The following is a 20,246-nucleotide window of genomic DNA, read 5'->3' as shown; positions in this document are numbered from 1 at the left end:
ACATTAATCTGACATCCTAGCTAGCAGGAGGATTGACACTGTAGATGAAGCAGGTCGGATGTCACAGATGGAGACATTTATACATTACACGATGATCATCCCGCAAGGAACATGCTGGAGCTAGCTTTTTATGACTGAGGATCTAGCCATAATCCAGCTGCTTCTCAGCAGGGTCATGTCATGTCCTGTCACTTTTACAGTACTGCAAGAATGCACAAAGCTGTCGAGTTGAAACACGAAGATGCAGATTTGTTAGAATAATGACAAAAAAGTGAAATTCATGAACATGAGTATCTTTATATAAATGACTATTAATGCATCACAATGTTAGTGCCTCTCAATTCATGAGACATACTGTCTGTCTTTCTCTCCTGCACCTCAGTGTGTCATATACAGTACATTCATATTAAATAACACTTGGAAAAGCCTGATGCCTGTTTCAGAAAGAAAAATGACAGCAATGCAGCCATAAACGGGGACAGTACTGCAGCAACAAAGCAGGTATTTTAGCTCTATCTGAAATGTAGAGAAGCAGGATTTAAATTGCTTATGGAATTTTACAAGTGATGCAATACTGCTGAAATGTGACAAGAGCTGAAAGGGAGTGAGCGGCTGAGACTGTATGAAAACCGAAGCTGCATATCACACACTAAGGGTTTTAATCAAATGCACTGTGTGTAATTTAGCCAAATCAAATTTGTTTGTTAACTAACACAGCTTTTGTTATATCAAGCGATGAAACTGTGGAGCCAGATACTGTAAGCGTTCAGACTCAGACTGGATTATTATTGCTTGCTGAAACATCAGTGACAGGAAAGGCTGCCTATGACTATGCCATCAGAGTCCTGGTCATTTTGTAGCCTCTATAATTATTATGACTTGGGAACGGAGCTACAGAACCAGCAAGAGAGCCTTGTATCTCAGAAGAATTTGGAGATTAAAGTGCACAGGACACCAGTCAATATTTCATCGAGGCTGTAACCCTGCTGCTAATTTTTCCAGCGCAGCCCGTGACCTGTCCAACCCCTGGCTTCCATCTGCGATGACTTTATTGATTTAGATTCCGCTCAGCTGTGTTTGCTTTCTTAGCAGCTCAGGCGCTGGTGTAATCACTGTTAAACCCAAACCTCATTACTGTTGGGTGGGGTGGATGCCATATGACACACGGCTTGAGGCCACGTCAACCTGCAGGTTCCTGCAAAACACGCCCCCCTCCCTGCCCCCCCCACCATGTTGCTTCTTTCTCCAATACCACAGGTGCTTCCAGGAGAACAACCACCATGACATTTAAGGTGATTTCAATGTCTCTTTTGCACCACATGGAATTTCAGGCTCCCAGATAAACCTTCCGCCCTGTACCGTCTCCTTTATGTCATGACCCAGATAAACACCCATGGTATTGCTCCTGAATACCATGTGACCGAGGGATCAATATATCTTCTTTTTGCCCAGCCAGACTTCAATGGAACTAAGGGTCAGTCAGTTCTGGACACTCCAGAAACCACAGGCTGGAGAAAGCAGACTCCCAGGAGTAACAGTCCCTAAAAACAGCAGTTCAGAACAATCAGACTGAAACAAGCAGAGGAGAATTCCGAGAAGAATTTGTTCATTTCTCCACACACCTCTACAAACCACACAGCTTTGAATCAATTAATCCTTTCTGAAATCCCAGCAAAATAGGTTCTAGATGGATATGCCACAAGGGGTTTACATTATAGGCAAATGGGACATTTTAATAGGGCTGATTCCAAAACGCCTGATGCAAGTGGTGTTACTAGCAGTGTCATTTAGAACGTAGCCCATCAAAGCAGGTCATTTGAGTGTAATAGGACTATTATAATTGTTAACAATTATGTCCTTCTTGATTTATATGGAATACTTGATGATCATTTTCAACTGTTTTTATTTTAAAACAAATAATTTTCATTTTGTATTTTTGTTCAGTATACTCAAGCGGTTTATAAGGCAGCTTGACCTTTGTCTTATTTCCTTCCTAGTATGTCCAAATAGAAAGAGATGTGGTTAAACTCAGATTATTCGGCTCAGAATCAGATCTACCATAAACGTTTGCTCAAAGCTATGCACTGGGAGTCAGCACTGGTGAATGTGGGTCATTTCAACTTAATAATATTCATAGGCTGGAAAGACTGTCTATGACCGACACATGCTCGTGACAAGTCTAATTTCTCTCTCATTTTTGAAACCTTATCAAAGCAAGGAGTTTGTGCAATTATTCATGATATGCATCTCATGAGAATGTTCCACTTTTCTGAGTACTACAGAAAATGATCAATTTATTTACAGTTGGGCGATGAGACGGGTTCATGAATATGGAAATCGGTCTCATCCACAGAATAGGTGCTCAAAGCAAGCACTCTTGGGTCTATAACACTTCCAGTGTGTTGTGTTCTCCCTTTGTTTTCTCAATGAGGCAGAGGCTATCAAAACATTGGAGCCCCTCCAAGACAAATCCGTCCTCCTCTGCACAGTCACCACCGAATCCAGGGAACAGCAAAAATATCTCTGCACTGGTAGTCCCCCATTTTACCTCTCCAGGCCATGATTACACTGACCTTTCTAGAAGTACTTTCACAGCGATTCCGGAACCCTCACTCCAGAGAGAATCAGAAGCCGTGATGAAATTTCTGTAAGCGGCTGACTTTCCAGGTGTATATACAGTCTAGCCCCGGGGGCGTACTTTCTCTTTCTGGTACGCAGGGGTGTTATAGACATTCACCAGAGCGTTTCGGGAGCGCAACACCTGTCCGCCCCCGGCTCCTCCTCACGGTCAGGTGCCGTGATGATGGAGAATAAAAGACGGAGGCAGAATACTCTTTCCCCTCGGAGAGTAGTTATATTGTCGGCTTTGTCATACACAGCACAATACCAGCCACACACACACAATTTGATGACTTAACTCCCCAGCTCGCTCAAACGCTTCCTCCCGTTAGCGGCCCGCCTGACTCTCTCTTCTCGTTCCTGCGTCGTCACAACGACCTTTCACCCTCTCACATCTGAAACGTATTTTTTAAACTCAAAACTCTCAATATTTACTAAATTATGTCTTACACTACTTTAAGATAATCTCCTTAAACTGCCATAGCATCTTCCGCCAGCCTCCAGTGATTACAGCTTCACATCCATTTACAGATTTCAGCTTTTTACACTTCTCCGTGAATACCTCTCCCAGAACAAACCGTTTCCTAATCTTCCAGTAGATGGAATAGGGACATGTCTACTATCATGTCCACCACAGTCATGAGGGTTTTACCATCTATGTTTAAAGATAATAAAGATGGCAGGCGGGTGTCAGTTCTGTCTAATTTGCAGCAGGATTTTTAGATATCTCAGCAAAATCAGAAAGCATCTTCGTGCCTCTTAGCACTTCACACTACTTTTAATGTGTCCTGCACAGAAATAAATGTGATTTAAACTAATAATGTGATCCATTGGAACCAAGAGAATTCTTCTCCCTTCTTCCTCTGATGTCATTTTAACCGGAGAAGAAGCGGGCGGAACCACAATACTTTGCGCTTCCGGAAGGTCTGGCAACTCCGCGTACGAACATGGCGGGTTGGGTAGCGAATTTTCCTTCACTTTTTTCCGACAGCAAGCTAAGAATCACGGAAGAGGAGAGTCATATCGAAGAGCCCAGAGAATTTGTGTCATTTCGTTTATCCAAGGATTTTAGCATCTCACCACTATACGGCGCTAGGCAGGTAGGTCCGTTAGTGCTTATTTTACTCCGTTACACAAACTTTGTTGGGCTTTGCTGCACACGTAGTTTTAAGTGTCGCATGGTTTTACCAAAAGCAGTGTGGCGAGGCAGTCGTATAAACCCTACAGCCAGAAGTGTGGATATGATACTGAGGACTGAGGCGTTTTAACCGACGGCTGTGTAAAACTAGTTAAACGGCAGAAACAGCGTATATGTTCGCTATTATTTAAACAAATTCAACTTTTAAAGGCAGAAATCAGGTAGTTTTCTCAATGGCCTCCAACGTGAGAAGGTTTTTTTTTTAAGGAAAATCTGTTTTGCATGCTTCAAATGTTAAGTGTGTGCCAGTACACCCGGCAGGTTGTACCTTTATTATGAATACGTCGATGAAGTGGTTCTATGGCACTTAAGCTTTTTCGAGTTAAATGAACCTCCGAGACTTTATGCAGTTCTGTTCTCGAAGCACTTTAAACAGAGTAATCTGCCTCTGCTCAAATTTAAAACCAATAAGTTAGTTGACATTTGTAATGCTAAGGGTATGCTCTAAGTCAGTTAGTCGCCGTGTTGTCATTGATTGTCAATGTTTAGCATATTGTAAGAATCGTGAGATCAATACTATCTCTACTAGATAGTAGTACTATCAATACTATCTCGTGTAAAATAAAAAACGTATTTGTGATAAAAAAAATCCACTTGTATTACTGCAAAACGCGCCAGACTTTCTCCTGCCACGATGTGTCACAGTCTTGTGTTAACACACTGCTCTAGGTATGTTCTTGGTTTTCCATTTTAAACAATATTGTGTTACTTTTCGAATACCCGACTGTGTTGTTTACAGTTTTAAAAACATTTTTAAATCTGTTTTAATTCCCCCAGTGTGTGGTACATGAATGTACTTTTTACACGTGAAAGGTTGTGAGCTGTTTTCCAATTTGGTTAACATGGATATAATTGCAGGGTACAGCACGTTATTCCACAGCACGTTTAAAAATGCCAGTGCTGAATTGTTCAATAGGGGTATGGAATTTCCGAAAAAGTCACAGCGACAGAGTCGTCAAGATTTAAATGCGCATTATTAAAAAAAAGACTGTATACTTCAAAAGATCTGAACGATCCACCAATCACAAAATGGAAGGGCCATCTCCTTGTTTGAATGGACTTTTTCATGCACCTTTAGGATTTTTAAGACCCCAGGGGACTATTCTGAAAGTGTCTTTGCTCAAGACTGAAGGAATTCAGTCCCTACAAGAGATTTGCTGACATGTCATAGATGTGTCCCGTGGAATTGGTGATGTACAGTATCCTGTGGGCTGGCACTTTTCTTGAGGTAAGGAGGCAGAGCTTCGCTGTGTCTTTAAAGGTCAGATTTTATTTTACTTAGCCCGTGTGTTAATAGAATGTTTTCTAGTGCCATACTTATGTTTGTACAGTAGTAATACTATTTGAATAAAGCAGTGGTCGCACAAGCTTGAGCAACTTCTAGTGCGTACGCGTGTAGGCAAGGGTTTGACAGGGGTCACCGGCCGTGTTCTGCTATTGATAAGTAAACATCAGCCAATTATTCAGTCCATTTAAACGCCTGGCCAGCATGAACTCTGAAATGTGGGGTCTTTAACGTAAAAAATGTCACGAGATTGGGGACATTTTTTGCGGCAAAGCGTCAACCTAATGTAGCCTCTTCAGACTGAGATCTGCTTTCTTCCTGCAGGTCGCTGCTGTCTTTGCGCAAGGCGTGTAATCGGTAAGACGATATACTCACAGCTGTCCGCCGCACTTAGAGAGCGACTTGGAAAAGTCTTGGGTGTGCAAAGAAACTTTGAAAGGAGTCCAGTTTCTCCTAAAAATAGAAAGCGTATAGATCCTGTGACCCGCAAGCGCAACTTTTTTTTTTTTCCTTCTCCTCGACGCAGAGTGCGAGACGGGTCTGCTCAGACTCAGGTTGATGTGTCTGCATCGCCAGCCCGAGCCGCCCGTCCGGACGCAGTGCTCCGGTTCTTGTGTGTTTTAGGTGCAGGCTGACATGCTTTCGAGGGCGCGAAGTTCCCTGGTTGCTGTTCTCCCGCTAACCCGCATCCGCGTCTGAAGAAGTCGGCACTCGGAGCACAGTGCAGGAACACACGACCCATCACCCGCGACGAGGATTAAACAACCAGTATTATGTTTTAACGTGGGACAGAAAGTGTGAGCGTGGGGGGGCCCGCTGATTATTTTTATTTTTTTTTCCTCCTTGCCTTCAAATTCCCAACACGTACAGTACAAAGGCTTTGATTCTCTGCAGTGGAGGTAAGTAAATACTAACAAAGCAGATCATGTGAGTTACTGTGAAAGCTTTTCAGTGATGGGAAACGGCACCTGCAAACCGGGTTGAAATTCTTCACAAGAGCGTTGTCCTATCTTGAAATTCCTCTATTTGTCTCGTATTAAACTTTCGGGACGGGATTTGACATTTGTCATTGTGATGCAGATTCTGCAGTGTTGAAATTGTTGCTCCGTCTTCGGCCAGTCGTGTCTTAAATTCTGGTCCTCGCATCCTCTTCGGCGTTCATTATGGGTGTATGTGAGGCGGTGAACCTCGGACAGCGCGTCGAGATACTGCGATCCGTCCAGAACACACCATTTCATTATATAACCTTTCTCCGTTGCCGTGTGTCGCGGCCATAGATTTCTGTTTTGTAACTTGACCCGGAGTTAAAAATAATACGCCGTCCCCTTTCGGGGGTTTTGCAGCATTTTATGTTTAAAAAAAGTCTGACGTCATCATGCAACTTTGTCCGCTTGGTTTTATTCGTCCTTAAAAGGCAAAGATGAAATCAAGGATGCGGATGACGTCATTACGGAGCGGGGCACTGAAAATCAGACGATATATTTTACAAACATTGGGGGGGGGGGAGAAAAACTCATAATAAACTTGTCTCAATTTCTGCGAGAGAGCAGAAGCTCCAAGGGAATTTAGATGTAGGACAGTGTTATTTTTAAGTCTAGTGTATGGGCAGAAGCCTTTTTTAATGCATCGAGCGGAAAGAGCGGTTTCTGGAGGTTTGTGACAGAGATATTGCCATCGTGATCAGTTCGTCTCGCTTGGCAGACACCTATATATACACCCTGCCGCTTTAGAGCGAAGTGACAAATTACATTTGCGAAGAAATTTGATCACATAAGAAATTAAATAAGACCCTTTAGTGTACACCATTAACAAATACCGCTATCACATCCTTAACATAACTATGAAACTGTCGATGTCTAACCATATTGCACTGTTGTCTAGTTTGGCTGACTCGGAATCAGCTCATTTACACTGTATTTCGCAGCTTTTCCCTCGGTTGTACTGAAGATAGAGATCAGTACCTTCCGCACCATCGCATACTAGCATGATCCAAGAAACACATCGAGCCTGTATTTGCTGGACCATGGGTTTCTGCAGTTTGCAGGACACTTTACCTTGTCATACACTTACAATACCACGATTTCACTGTGCTGTGCTCTGCTGTAACATGCAGTAGCACAGTAAATTCATATGAAGATCCATCTATGTGTAAAGTGGCGTTGCTGATTATTATTATTATTTTTTTTAAACCACGTTTGTTGTTGTCTTTAAGAACTGCAGTAATCTGCCTCAATCAGGCGCGCCGAATTGACACTGTACTGTAGTTACATGCCATTGCAGCAGAGAATTGACCGAGAGCTGAGACTGACGCTCTTATTACTTGCTGGTAATATCCGGGATTCCAAGAGTTAAGGGCTGCAAGTGTTAAAACTTCATGTTCAGCATGCTGTATCTTTCAATCTTTCGTTTTTTTTTTTCCCGAAGATACGACTCGGTGTTGCACCAGTGCGGATAATAATGACGCATTAATTACAAGGCGATTGAAATCGAGAGATCAAGCACTGTAGCACGTCTGCAAATATGTAGTCTGCGCGTTAGCCACGTCTTCTAAATTGCCTGCCGAACTTTGGATTCGTCGTGAAAAGGGACCGCCGGCAAGCGGCTGTGTTTGAGCGCGGCGCCACTTCGCCAGTCGTCTCTCGCCGCGAGTGAAGGTGAGGTTCTCCGCAGTCGGCGAGGAGTGTTGAGCGATTATAGGAGATGGGACTGTCTATTCTGTCGTGGGGAACCTGTTCCACCCTTCCGTGGATATTACCATTTAAAATATCGGCTTCGGTTTATCTCTAAATTGGATCAATATTTTAAACCACATTTTCTGTCCCCCCCCCCTTTATTATTTCTGCTTAAAATAATGTACAGAGTGCATGAACGTTCCGTGGCTCCCAATTAGCAGAATTATTATTGGTCGTTTAAAACACTTTCTTAAAAAAATGATTTTTTTTACTAAAACAAATCGGTAAAAGACTCCCTCACGACAACCGTACCGAAGAAAGTTGTGATTTATTTGGATATTTCGCCGATCTCAAAACTTTATAACGGTCTTAATTACTGCGTTGCGTTTTGTGTTCACCGAACATTTATTAACCTGTGGTGTGCAGTAACAGGCTCTGATTTAGATCCTAACAGCTTTATCACGTAGAGCTGGAGCAGTCACAGGATAAATGCAGAATTGAGCAAGAGATGACATAGACGCTGAATCGCTTACATCGTTGCCTTTGAAAGAGCGTCTTTAAAAAAATAAATAAATCCGAAACGTCCGTCAGAACCAGCCAGATAATCCAAATCTATTTCATGCATCATCTCAATTCCTTTCTCCCCCTAACGTAGAAACGACGCCGAAGCCCGCTGGTGTTAAACACGCACGCATGCGATCCCCCCCTGTCTTGAGCGGTCCCTCGTATCTCTCGACGATTTCGTCGCCCGGCTTTCCTGCGCGCTTGCAGCGGCCCGTGCCGCGACGAGCCCGCTCGCTCCTCCGGGGCTCCCCGCCGGCCCGTTCAGGCGCTGGGGTTACAACTGCTCGTGCGCCCTTTCGCGCGCGGATGCGTGCCTGGGCTTCATCGATTGGCTGCCCTCGAGACGCGCTACGGTCGCCTGCTATCTTGCATCTGAGCGCTACCTGCAGCTCGCTTCTCTCTCTCTCTCTGTGGGTCCTGTTGAATTTCCTCCTCCAGCAGCCCGGGTGCCGTTTGGCGATAATTTCATGCGTTAAGGAACGGTCTTCGCTGACGGAAGCCTGGCGTATAGGGCTCCAGAGAGCCCGCAACTCCGAAGACCCCGCAGCGTAGTTCTGGAAGGAGGTTCCCCCGAGTTTATCTTTCATATAATTTCCTTTCCGCCTGTTCTGACGTCGGCGAGCTCGCGTCGGGAGCGCTGTCTGTTTTTACTACAACAGACAGTGCCGGGGTTCTGAAGAGAGCGGGACGGAATTAAGCGTGGATATGTAATATTTTTTTTTTAATGTGCATTCATGTATCCGAAAGCGTGCAAAGGAGGAGGTAAGGAGACTAATTTCTCGGGCAGATGGAGCGTATTTGACAACAATTTAATCTGTGTGCACGTACGGTGTAGACGTCCTTATTCGCTCAGTGCTTAGTGCGAGATTCTGTTTTCAGTCCAGACATGCCGGACAGCAGCTATGTGATTAGTTTCGCGATGATGGTCTCTTAGCCTTTAGGATCTTATTAGGTTAATGTCGAGTACCACAAAGAGCGCTTTCCCTTTTGTGCGGCCGCGTAGTATCGGCAACTGTAGCTTTCCGAGGAGACCGAGCGGCTCAGTGACTTTCTGTGCTGGTGATGTGGTTTCTTTGTGTTCACATTTCGTGCCTGCTGACAGACTGGCATCTCGCCACACGCTCAATTAACACAGACAGTGAGCGGCACGGGTTACACGGGCTCTCCGACATCGGTACCCCTTGTGTCTTCTAAATGAACATTTGCGACTCCCTTTTTTGTTCCCTTACAGAGCGCTGTTCTCTAAAACTGGTACCTTAGGGGGGAATTTTCCGAGGATTTTGTAGAAGAACCAGTTTGCAGACGCCTCGAGGAACTTGTTTTTAAGTCTTATTCGGGAATTACACGTCCAAACTGGGATCTATGAGCGGAAAAGTGGCGAAGCCTAAAGAAGAAAAGGATGCTTCCCGGGGTAAGCCACCAGCCCTGGCGGAGACGCCGCCGCGCTTAAAGAGACCGCGCTCCCGTTTCGTCGCCGCGGCGGGGCTCCCCCGGGCCCTGATGCTAAGCGAGAGCTCGCCTCTCCGGCTCCCCGGCCTCCCAGTCTGCTGCGTCTCCCGAGTCCAGCCGAGGCAAAGTCTCGCAGCGCCTTTCGGGGTGACATCTGGGCCGGGCTGCCGCGCGATGCAGTTTGCGGCGCGGCGCAGGATTTCATTGATAAAACAATAGAGCGTATTTGATTTTTTGAACGCCCCCGTGAGAGACCCAAAGGAAAAACCTTATTATTAGCGGCACGCCGAGCGTTCAGTCAGGGCGAGTACTTGGAAACGCACAAAGATGAAACGGGAGAGCTGTCACTTTAACGCAGTGGCCGGAAAAAAAAAACGCCGATGTTATTTGCATCCTGTTGAAATCTCCTTATTTTGTGATTATCGGGTGCACTCGGTGATTTTTTTTTGAAGGTAGGTTTGTATGGAGTGCAATGATCAGTATAGTCCGGTCACAATGAGGTTGTACACCGGTGGCTGACGTGTGCACACATGGTTTGAAATTTAGTTGGTGTCGCCTATTTGCATACCATTTGCCTCTGCATTTCTCTGGAATCAGCGCGGTTTGTCTCGGGATGTAAACTGGGTAACCATTGCCATGGAGACAGAGGGGGGCGAGGTTGCTAAAGAAACCTCGGCGGGTGTGATGGATGTACACGAGCTAGGAAGCGCTTTGAGCACGGCCACGCACGAGCTCGCCGCATGTCGCCTTCCCGCGCCGCAGCCCCAGCCCCGCAGAACGGAAAGAGGGGAATCGCTTTTGAAAAATTGATTTATTGTCCTGGAGCCGACAGAAGAAGATAAAGCCCTACTTTTTGCTCTCCAGCTTTAACAAGCTGTTGCTTGCATTTGTTCGTCACGACGTACAGTACCGTTGCAATTTCAATGCTTAAAAGAGCCTCTGAATCTTTTGAGACAGCTACTACTTGTTACTTAAATGCTGCATTTGAGAATTGCATTTTTAACTCCTAGTCGTGGTACTCAAAAACATGTTTATTTTTTTTTAATAGGTCGCTTTCACTTTCTGCGTGTGTCAGAAGTGCCTTGATCAGACAGTCTGTTTCTCTGGCCCGTGGCCTGTATACCGGGGGCTCAAGTCCCGCTCTGGTTTGTGTTCCACCGGAGCTCCGTGCCAGATCTCTGCTTCATTACCCGCATCCCCATGATGCGTCAGTCTGGGATCCAAAGCGTTTTAGCCGTAACTGTGCGTTTTAAATGAAGTGGCATGTTTCGGGCCATCACCTGTAAAAGGCCTTAAGACAACCCTTACATATGCCTAACTCATAAAAGAAGTAATTCACTTCAGCTTGAACAAAGGGCAGGAGACACCAGGCTCTCCAGAAGCTGCGTCTGCGAGCCCTGCTCTCTTCCCTCTACCTGTGCGTCTCTTGTCTGTGCTCGGGCTGCATTTAACTTGCTGTGCTTTTGCCACTGTCCCTCCCATACCCTGCCTGGCTCTGCCCGTTGCTCCAGAATTGAAATATGGGAGGTTTCTGCCGATCGAAGCATGATCCAAAATAGGACATTTCAAGTATCTGTGGCACTGGAAAGGGTTATTTTAGAGCCCAGCAATGACTTGATGGTAGCTTTATTCTTTGGTCGTTATTTTTGTACAGCAATGTATTTCCGTATTGTAGAAGAGAAAAAGCCTAAAGCCTTCTTCACAGACATGCGTACTTGTGTGCCTGACCTGCCTGCCAAAGGCACCTGTCTCTGTCGGCGATTGAGAGCACTAAGTCCCAGCTGCTAGTTTTGGGAAGTAGGAATCATTGTACAATTAAAATGAACTATGGCAAAACACAGGCTCCTTTTTAGATAGCAGTTATATTTGTCTGATGGACAGTTTGATTTTCATCCTGTGCATGGGTATGTTACAGTAGTCTCAAAGGTTCTCAGGGATATTATAAGGGCTCTTGACAAAACCTGCTTTACTGCCTCTCAATCCTTTTGATAAGGTTGCATAATATTTTGTTTTTATAAACTCTTGCACATGGTTTTAGAGTTACAGTACATGCAAAACCGTACACAGTATGGAAACGGCCAGGGTAGTAACGTGCAGTTACTTAGGGAGTTCCACAAGGGTCTGTCCCAGTCCTGCTTCTATTCCCAACTACATTAACAGTGTTGCTCCAGAGATAGCCTGTTTTCATATCTACTGTACCTGAGTGCAGACAGCACCATCTGAAACGCATCAGTGTTAACTTCATTATGTGTGATGACAAATCTACAGCTTATCTTCCACAATTCAATAAATAATTCTGCTATTCAATAAATAATTCATGCTGCTCTATTAGTAGTAGGGATCACAAAATCTTTACCATCTTAAAGTTGGATCAGCCATTGTTTATAAATAAGACATTCATTGGCTAATGCTTTATCTTTCAGAACTCATTCATAAATTATAAGCTACTATAAAGTCTAGACATGGTTTTCTTTGATCACAGCAAAATGTGTATTATGCATTCCTCTTGGAAAAGAGTTGTTCAAATGTCTGTACTCCTCATTCCAGACTACATTGATTATGTCTTAAGAATGGTCCTTTAAGCTTTACTTGGGAAACCTGATGTCTTTTACCATTCTGCCATAGGATTCATCAGACACCCTCCATCACACTCATCATTATCTTTCTTCTTTGAATGATTGGACCTCTCTGCATACTAGGCAAGTGCCACTGATTTAAATTGTTTGCAGATTAATTGAGAAAACAAACACCTTTTCTATCTTTATTTGCAGTTGACAGTATCGTTGCACAAATAAAGAAGTACAGTGGTGCTTTTATCACCAGATAAGCAGCCAAGAGTAACTGCTCACTTTAGGAGAAAGTCATTTCAATGTGCTGCTGCTAATGACTGTGACTGTCTGTAGAGTGCTCTGAAGCTGCCCATCTTCTTTTCCAAGGGGGCTTTCAGTTGTGTGATGAAATCTTTTCTGCCAGACTCTTGCACTTGTGAACTGACCCGTTCTGTGTTATGACATGTTACGTTATTACATTGTGTTGATTGTTCTTTTCTTTCTTTCACTCCTGTTTCTGCACTGCACTCATATGATCCTCTTGAACTGGTTGTCTTGGTGGATGAGAACTGTATCTGGTTAAACAAAGGGTTATTGCAAAACTGTAAATTGCACTATTGCAAAACTGTAACTGTTCTATTGTCAGCTACTGTCATATCTGTAGCCTAATACCTGCTTTCAAACCGGGCACTCAGGGAGCTTCAAGAACTGGCTTCTATTACACAAAAATTGATAATTGAATCGCTCCAGAGAAGTTGTATTACTTATTAAATTTGATTTTAGAGTCATAAGCTGTCTGGGAAAGAAATTACAGCATGTTGAATCATTTGTTTTGCACTTCTAACAAAATGCACAAGTCTATTGACTGTGCATTGAAATTAAATGTTCCTGTTCAGGAATGTTGTGAACTATATCGGACTTCCTTTTGAGCTCAAAACCATCCGCTTTGATCGGAAGTGCAGTCTGTGATCCAGAAGTACAACAAAAGATGCATATAACATATACTCGCACACTCTGTGTGGGGAAAGAGTATAAGAAGGATGAAATGATAATTGCAACACCAGGTCTTATGTTCGAGGTGTTAAATTGATGTCGCAAGAGGACGCACATGGTAATCAAGAGATCCAGGCTTTATCACGCAGATCCTCTCAGTCTATAGGTTATCTTCTCAAGGGGTTATACAAAGGTCTATCTTGTCTATTAATTGTGCTCAGTAGGTGTTTCCTTTAAGCATTATCCAATGTTTTGGTAGCAGCTATAGCTGTTTTTTAAAAATGATTAAGACTATAATTAGACATCTGAAACTCTATAGTATCGCCTTGGACAGCAGATAATGGACTGGAATGTAAATTGTTGTGTAAAACCATCCCTTAAAAATTCTTCCAAGTGCTGGTCACTGTGATTGCAGCTACAGGCATGCCCATATCACATGCAGTACTGACCCCTCCTGCATTTCACATCTTAGACATAGTGGAGAAGAATCCTTTTAAAACTGCCATGCAGTCTGTTAGGCAGATTCTCAGGCTAAATCTATAACAAGAATGCTTGTAAGCTACTGTATATGATATAGGAAATCCGAGATCTGTTCTCTATTTGATTTTCAGACAGTATTCTAAACTAAGTCCGGCAGTAAGATCTGAAACGCTCAGGAGATGAGTCTGATCAGAGTGGGCATAAATAAAATGGTTGTAAGTATTCTTTTTACTTAGCACGATTGTTTATAAAGTTAATCAAGTACATATCATGCTTCAAGGTCTGATGCGCCTGACATGTACTGTATGTGTTAGGACATAGTGTTGTAGAATCCATGTGCAACGTAGTGAGATGTTTAGTATTTTGGTCTCATTTGTTCTGTAGCCTGTATGTCACTGTATGTTCACCTGAACTGGGATCCAAGGCTTCTGTAACCTTGCTGATAACCTCTTTGGATTTGACATCTTGGGCAGAGTCCCTTTTAGATAGCTGAAAACGGTTGTAAAACTGTTGCTTTCCGATTTTGTTGCGCTGGGGGTCATAAAAAATATTTTTTTAAAGAGAAGCGGAAATCTGCTGTTTTTCGTACGCCAGATGTTTACAGAATCTCGCTCTATTTGATTAAATTCTAAAGAAAGTTTGGTGCTACGTTGTAAGTTTGTTCATCGTGTAGTTTGATCTCTGAGGAGGAAAGGGTACACACTGCCCCCACACAGATCAAGTATTGGATTTATTGTAGATTTGCAGTCAGGTAGATGCAAATAATTGTTCCCTCTGACTTGTAAATCTGCCACTGTTGGAGTTCTGCACAGATATTCCTGCACAGAGAGGTTTGAATATTGCCTCTGTATGGAGGGAGAAGGGCCATTTGAATCCTTATGCATCTTAAGTGGGATTTGGTATTCCACTACAGCTGTTGATCACTGCTGTGTAATATTCCTGTTATTCATATGATTTGGGTGGTAGTTGACAGAAAAGCATGGTAATTGCTCAGTGTGTTTCAGTGGACGTTAAATGAGCCATTATTTTATTTTCCCATAGGTTATAAGACTAAGCAACCTTTGTGTAATGCAAATGTACACTGTGATCATCCTCTTACCATTCAGTTATTCTTCATAAGTGACACCAGAGACGGTCTAGACACTGCGGTGATACGATCAAGGACACAAGTTGTACCACTTTCCAACTTCCTAGCAACACTAAAAGGAGGGATTATTGGCATGACATGTTATACAGCTACTGTGCCAATGCATTGTGTACAAAATAAAACAGGATTTTATAATTGTATAGTGTTCGTTTTGTTACAATATGAAGGTATGCAATTCTGTAAAATATAGAATAGTACAATTCAGCTTTACATTGTACTGTGCAATATCATATGAAACACAATATATCTCTAAAGCATGGAGGGGCCACTCTGCAGTTTGTGTAAAGAGTGGCAGTTCCCTTTATCTGAACTCTTCAGCTTTCTGTATATTCTGTTTTTATCATTGTTTTCAAAGCAGTCTCATGTTTTAGATGAATAAATTGCATTGTTTGCTTAATCTCTGTTGCACTTCACCAGCTGGCAAGCCGGCGCTGTTACTGATCGGAGCTGAGCTTCTCCTGTGTGAGGGAAGCAAGCCTGTGTTGTGTTGCAGTGGAAACCGTGTCTTTTGTCTCGTGTCTTACACAGCATTTGCGTGCATATTGCATTGGTGCTGATGCTGGGAATGCACACTGGAGCTCGCAGCTCAGTAGCCCATGGAGAAAATGTAGAAGGGCCCTAGCTCCCATTACAGAAGTGGAAGAGATGCTGAACCCCTGTGGAATTAAAATGCAATGTTTGGCTCTAAAGTATTGCAATATTGCGTACAGTATAATTCTCGCATTTCTTTCAAGAGAAGGCACAGGTGTATAGCATTGTTCAGCTTAAACTGACAGACACTTCAACATTTCAAAATTCTCTTGAAATTACTTGTGGCAACAAGTGCTTTGTTTTGCACTTGTCTGATTCGTCTGTCCAGAGTGGAAACATAATTCCACTCATCCAAACGAGTGTTTGTTGGTTTGTAAGTGGTTTATTTAGCGGGAGAGATCAATTGGTCAATTGTTGGCTTACTTTTTGATAAAGTCCCTCTTCATCCCGTGAATGAACTTCTAGTAATGTTTCATTGTTTTGTTCATCGTAGCCTTTTCTATGCAGTGGAGGTGTATAATGATCATTTCCAAATGTCTAACATTCTTGACTTATAAAGATAATAATCAAGAATAGCTCAAGTGTACAGTACTTACAATTATAATCATATGTTCAAATATTCTTTGTCACCTTTGAGAAATGTCAGACGAGCACAAAACGCAGTTGGTGAAACAAGATCTGCTTTTTTCCTCAGTCTGCCTTCAGTAATTCATTCTGAGGTGGACTGGAGAGGAAAGAAATCTATAAAAAAATTCAGAGATATAGTTTTTGAAATTGGTTGATTAATAGTAAAGAAGCTGCTTTTTACCAATAACCTGGCTGGTTCTGCTTAATGGGATCTGATATTCGATGTAATGAGCTTGATCAAATTCTCCCCAGATCTCACTTGCATTTGTGTTTTTTCCTGTCGCTTGAGTCTTATGTCCAGCATTGCTGCTTGTGGATGGCAGAAGGCTCTGCAGGTATAAATACATTTATATTTATACTTATATTGTGCAATACAACCTTTTGTGTACTGTTCTGGTTTGTTCTTTGTATGTTCTGGCTCATAGCTCAGGCCTGGTGGCGGAAGTACTGTGTTAAGGATGGTCAAGGTAGAAATAAGTTTGCTTTTAGAGCAGGAGTAGGTAATTCTGTCCCTGGAGGGCCAGTGTGTCTGCAGGTTTTTATTCCATTTTATTCTTTTAAACCATGGCAGCTCATTGTTGGCTTTCTGGGTCTAATTTTACAGGTTCTCCGACCCTGCAGGTGCTTCTGCTTTGAAAAGCCCTAGAAAGCCTGCAGACACTCCGGCCATCCAAGACCGAGATTGCCCAGCCCAGTTTGGGATCATTCTAATGATATTTGATCGTTAATCCCGTGCAAAATTGACCCCAAGCCAAGAACAATTCTTTAGAAAAATTGTTTACATTTTTTAAAACGAGCTACAGAATCAGTGCAGTACGAACCCAGGCAGCCGAGACTGGTGGACTAAATTGATTGGTCCTGTGCGGTGTGTGTGCTTTTGTAGAGCGGGTGTGAGCCTTGCTAAGTGGAAACTGGGGAGAAGGAACTATCCGGGGGTCTTTGTGAGAGCTGTGTGTGTCTTTGTTAAATATAATTGGAATGGCTTCTGTGTAGTTAAGAAAGGTATTGAATCAAAGATCAGCTCCATGATTTTTAGTCACAAGCGACCTTGTTAAATATCTTATTCTGGCAAGCTAAATAGCATGTTCACCTTTACACATGATCAAATAATCCTTTTTTTAACAGAAAAAGCATTTTACCCAGTCTCAATCTGAAATGCCGCACACCTCAGTGAAGAGCCTAATGGTGCCAGGAGATACAGTGGTTTGCACTGTGAATGGGCTCAGTTTATTTGAGTGCTCTAAACACAAAGTAATACTGGAATGAACAAAAGCACATAATATGGCTCAGAATACAAGTGTTATTTTTTGACAGAAGGGAGATGTTCCAAAAATACAGCATGCAGTCACCGAGGTTTAGGCTACAAACATACAAAAAGTTGATCACCTCCCCCATTCCTTCTGGACAACATTTGTTGTGTCCAAACTTCTAGGCGGAGCGTCTCGCTGTGATCTGCTCCTCCCGCAGAATATGCTTATGAAACCAAGAGCTGTTTGTGATGTACTGCGAGGTCTGAGCTGCCTGATCTGAAGTGGTGACGCAAACCTGTTTTTAAAGCTGCCTAAAGGAGACTCGCTGTGCATCAGAGAATTGCCACGCTGGAAGCATCGCGGTGCTCTCGGAAACATTCAGGATTTTCCTGGGCCCGTCTCTTTGCCTCATCTCAAGATGGTGTCAAGCTCGTCTTGTCGTGGTTCAGGCCGTGCCAAGCTCCCATGGGCTTCCTGTGTTGTAGAATAAATCTTTTTTTTCCCCGTACATGTGTGACTTGTTGTTCTACACCGTTACAGGATGTTACCCTGTCTTCTGATGAGTATCATCCCTTGGGGAAGGAAACGGTTTTGAAAGCTGTTGAAAATGCTTATTTTATTGTGTTTTAGAAGGGGAACCCCCCACCATTTTACACAGTCAGGATTCGAATGGGTTGGTTTCTTAAGAAGCTCTTTTTATCCAATGAGATTTGTAATTGATAGTTTAACCCCTGCTCCTCTTCTGAAGTGTCCCTAAACATCTCCCCATCCCCCCCCCCCAGTATTGGCTGCTGTGACTGGAAAAGCCACAGGACCCCCAGGTGTCCATTTTTATCCCAGAACAGATGAAATGCATAGAAAAGTTAACAGGTGGTCCACAGGCATCTCTCTAAATGAGCAGCCGAGTGCTCCCTGTGAGGAGATTGCATGCGATAATCCTTAAATACCTCTGTGTAATTATTTAGGTGCATTGGTAATCCCTAAATACGCTTCTTGTGGAGGGCGAGGTAACTGTGCCTTAAGCTCCAGGGCAGTGGGTCTGATCAAGGACTGTAAGGTCTTTAAGCAGATCAGGGTTGGTGCAGCGATAGTGGGGAATCTGCTCTTTGCGGCTCAGGATGTCGAACTTTCTCTCGGTGGCGCAGCTCTGCTCATGGCGATGAGGTAAAACGATCCAGCTCTAGAGAGCCATTTGTGGTCTCCTTTTCCATCTGTGGGCTTTACCTTATTTTAATTTCCATTGCTTAAAAGGTCTCTACTCTTGTTTTTTTTTAATGTCTTCTGAAGATGACGGTTGAGGCTCTAGTGAATGCAGAAGCACTCATGTTGTTTTCTGAAGAAAAACAATCCCAGATTGTGCTGAAGAACAGAATGATCTGATTAGTGGTATAGAAGTGTTATCTTGTTGATATTCTCCTTAACCTTTATCCCACGAAGCTCCACTTTAGCTGGCTTTAGAGGGAACCTTTAAATCGCCAAAAGGACCTGGAACTATTGAACAGGTAATTTGCTAATTTAGTACTTTATAGATCGTTTAGATCACAAATCCCTTAATCCTTCATGCAGTAGAGTTGCATTAATTAAACCATTGACTTGCTTAATTGATTTAGGACCTACAAATCATTGCAAACATCTGAAACAAGATATTTAAGGTGACCTATAAAACATACGTATGAGGGTTTTCCAGGGCTGGAGTACCCTGCCTCTCGCAGTTAGGTTTCTGCAACACATTCTTGTTGTTTTTGAATCCATAAATAAAATGAAGTGGCTTTCATTTCTGTATGTGAACCGTAATTAATGTAATGAGCAAATTATGCTGTAGGATCAAATCTTCTTTTCATTTCTGAAATTCCTTCATTAAACTAATGGCTTCCAGTTCAGGTGTGGGATTATACTGTACCTCTGTTCGGGATTTTGGATTATTGTGCGGATGAAATTAACTCGGTGACATGAATGTGTGTTTTGAACCATTGAGGTCTATAAAATAATCTTGAGGACAGGTGGCTGCTTTATTTACCGCTGACATTATTATTTTTTTTCAAATGAACCGTTGGCCAATGAATGTTCCCCGTTCTCCAGCAGAGCTGTGAGTCATATGATAGTTTGGTCTTTTGATTTGAAGTATTTCAGCTGGGGGCATGGTAGGATGGCATTTTAGTTCCATGTCCTTGCTTTGAATATTTTTACTTGTTTTCTGGGCTCCTCTGGTTAACAGCCTGCGAGGGCAGTCTGGGCTGTTACCTTCTGAGCGGTGTCCTAGTGCATCACCGGACATAGGAGGGGAGCTTCTTGCTCTTACCGTTTATCCTAACGGAGTCTTACAGGGGCTTGTGCCAAGACAGGCAAAGGTGACAGGGAATTGTACATGTCCTGGGAAAGATCTTCTGTGCGAATGCACACAAAAACGTAATAAGCTCAGCAAGGCTAGGTGTAAATTAACAATAACATCCCTCTCTGAGTTAAAAGAATTCCATGGCTTGCAAAGCTGGAGATGAAGTCTGAGCTCGGGGCCTCTCTTTCTTGGGCTTGTGTCATTCCAGAATCTGCCTGGGTGGCTTTCGTCCTGGTGGTCCTAAGGTTACTGCGGTGCTGTGTACATACTGTAGGCCCCAACAAGCAACTGTGGAAAATGTACTTTTAATAATTACACATCTCCTGGGATGATTATTATACTGTGAGATGGGATTTAATTTTAGACGTGAACCCACTCAGGCAGCGTGTTTATAAATAGGCCCTAAGGCTGCTCTGTCACTGATGGCTCTGCTGCCGCTGCTGTGCTGCCGCCTCTTTCCCAGGGTGCTCTGCAGCGTAAACAGATATTGTGCTGAGTTTAAGGGTCTCAGCCTTTGACCGGCAAGGTTCGCGTTTTCCATGTAATCAGG

At 43.2% G+C, this 20,246-nt stretch overlaps 1 protein-coding gene across 4 annotated transcripts in view; it reads left to right on the top strand.

Moving 5' to 3' along the window:
- Positions 1-5,623: 5,623 nt before the first annotated feature.
- Positions 5,624-20,246, top strand: part of fgf13a (fibroblast growth factor 13a) — a 125,385-nt gene continuing 110,762 nt past the window's right edge. Inside the window, exons 1-2 of one of the 4 annotated variants that reach the window (XM_088924729.1) lie at positions 5,624-6,001; positions 9,570-9,749. In XM_088924729.1, the coding sequence (XP_088780855.1) occupies positions 9,701-9,749 (49 nt within the window). In that variant the 5' untranslated portion in view covers positions 5,624-6,001; positions 9,570-9,700. Of the gene's footprint in view, positions 6,002-8,511; positions 9,101-9,569; positions 9,750-20,246 lie in introns of those variants that run through there. The other 3 variants (XM_088924733.1, XM_088924730.1, XM_088924732.1) reach the window with 3 other exon arrangements.

This window comes from Atractosteus spatula, chromosome 9 (genome assembly GCF_055471065.1).
Source record: "Atractosteus spatula isolate fAtrSpa1 chromosome 9, fAtrSpa1.hap1, whole genome shotgun sequence".
In the NCBI taxonomy this organism is placed as follows: domain Eukaryota; kingdom Metazoa; phylum Chordata; class Actinopteri; order Semionotiformes; family Lepisosteidae; genus Atractosteus; species Atractosteus spatula.
The sequence above is the reverse complement of the archived record's forward strand: the minus strand, read 5'-3'. Positions and strand labels throughout refer to the sequence as shown.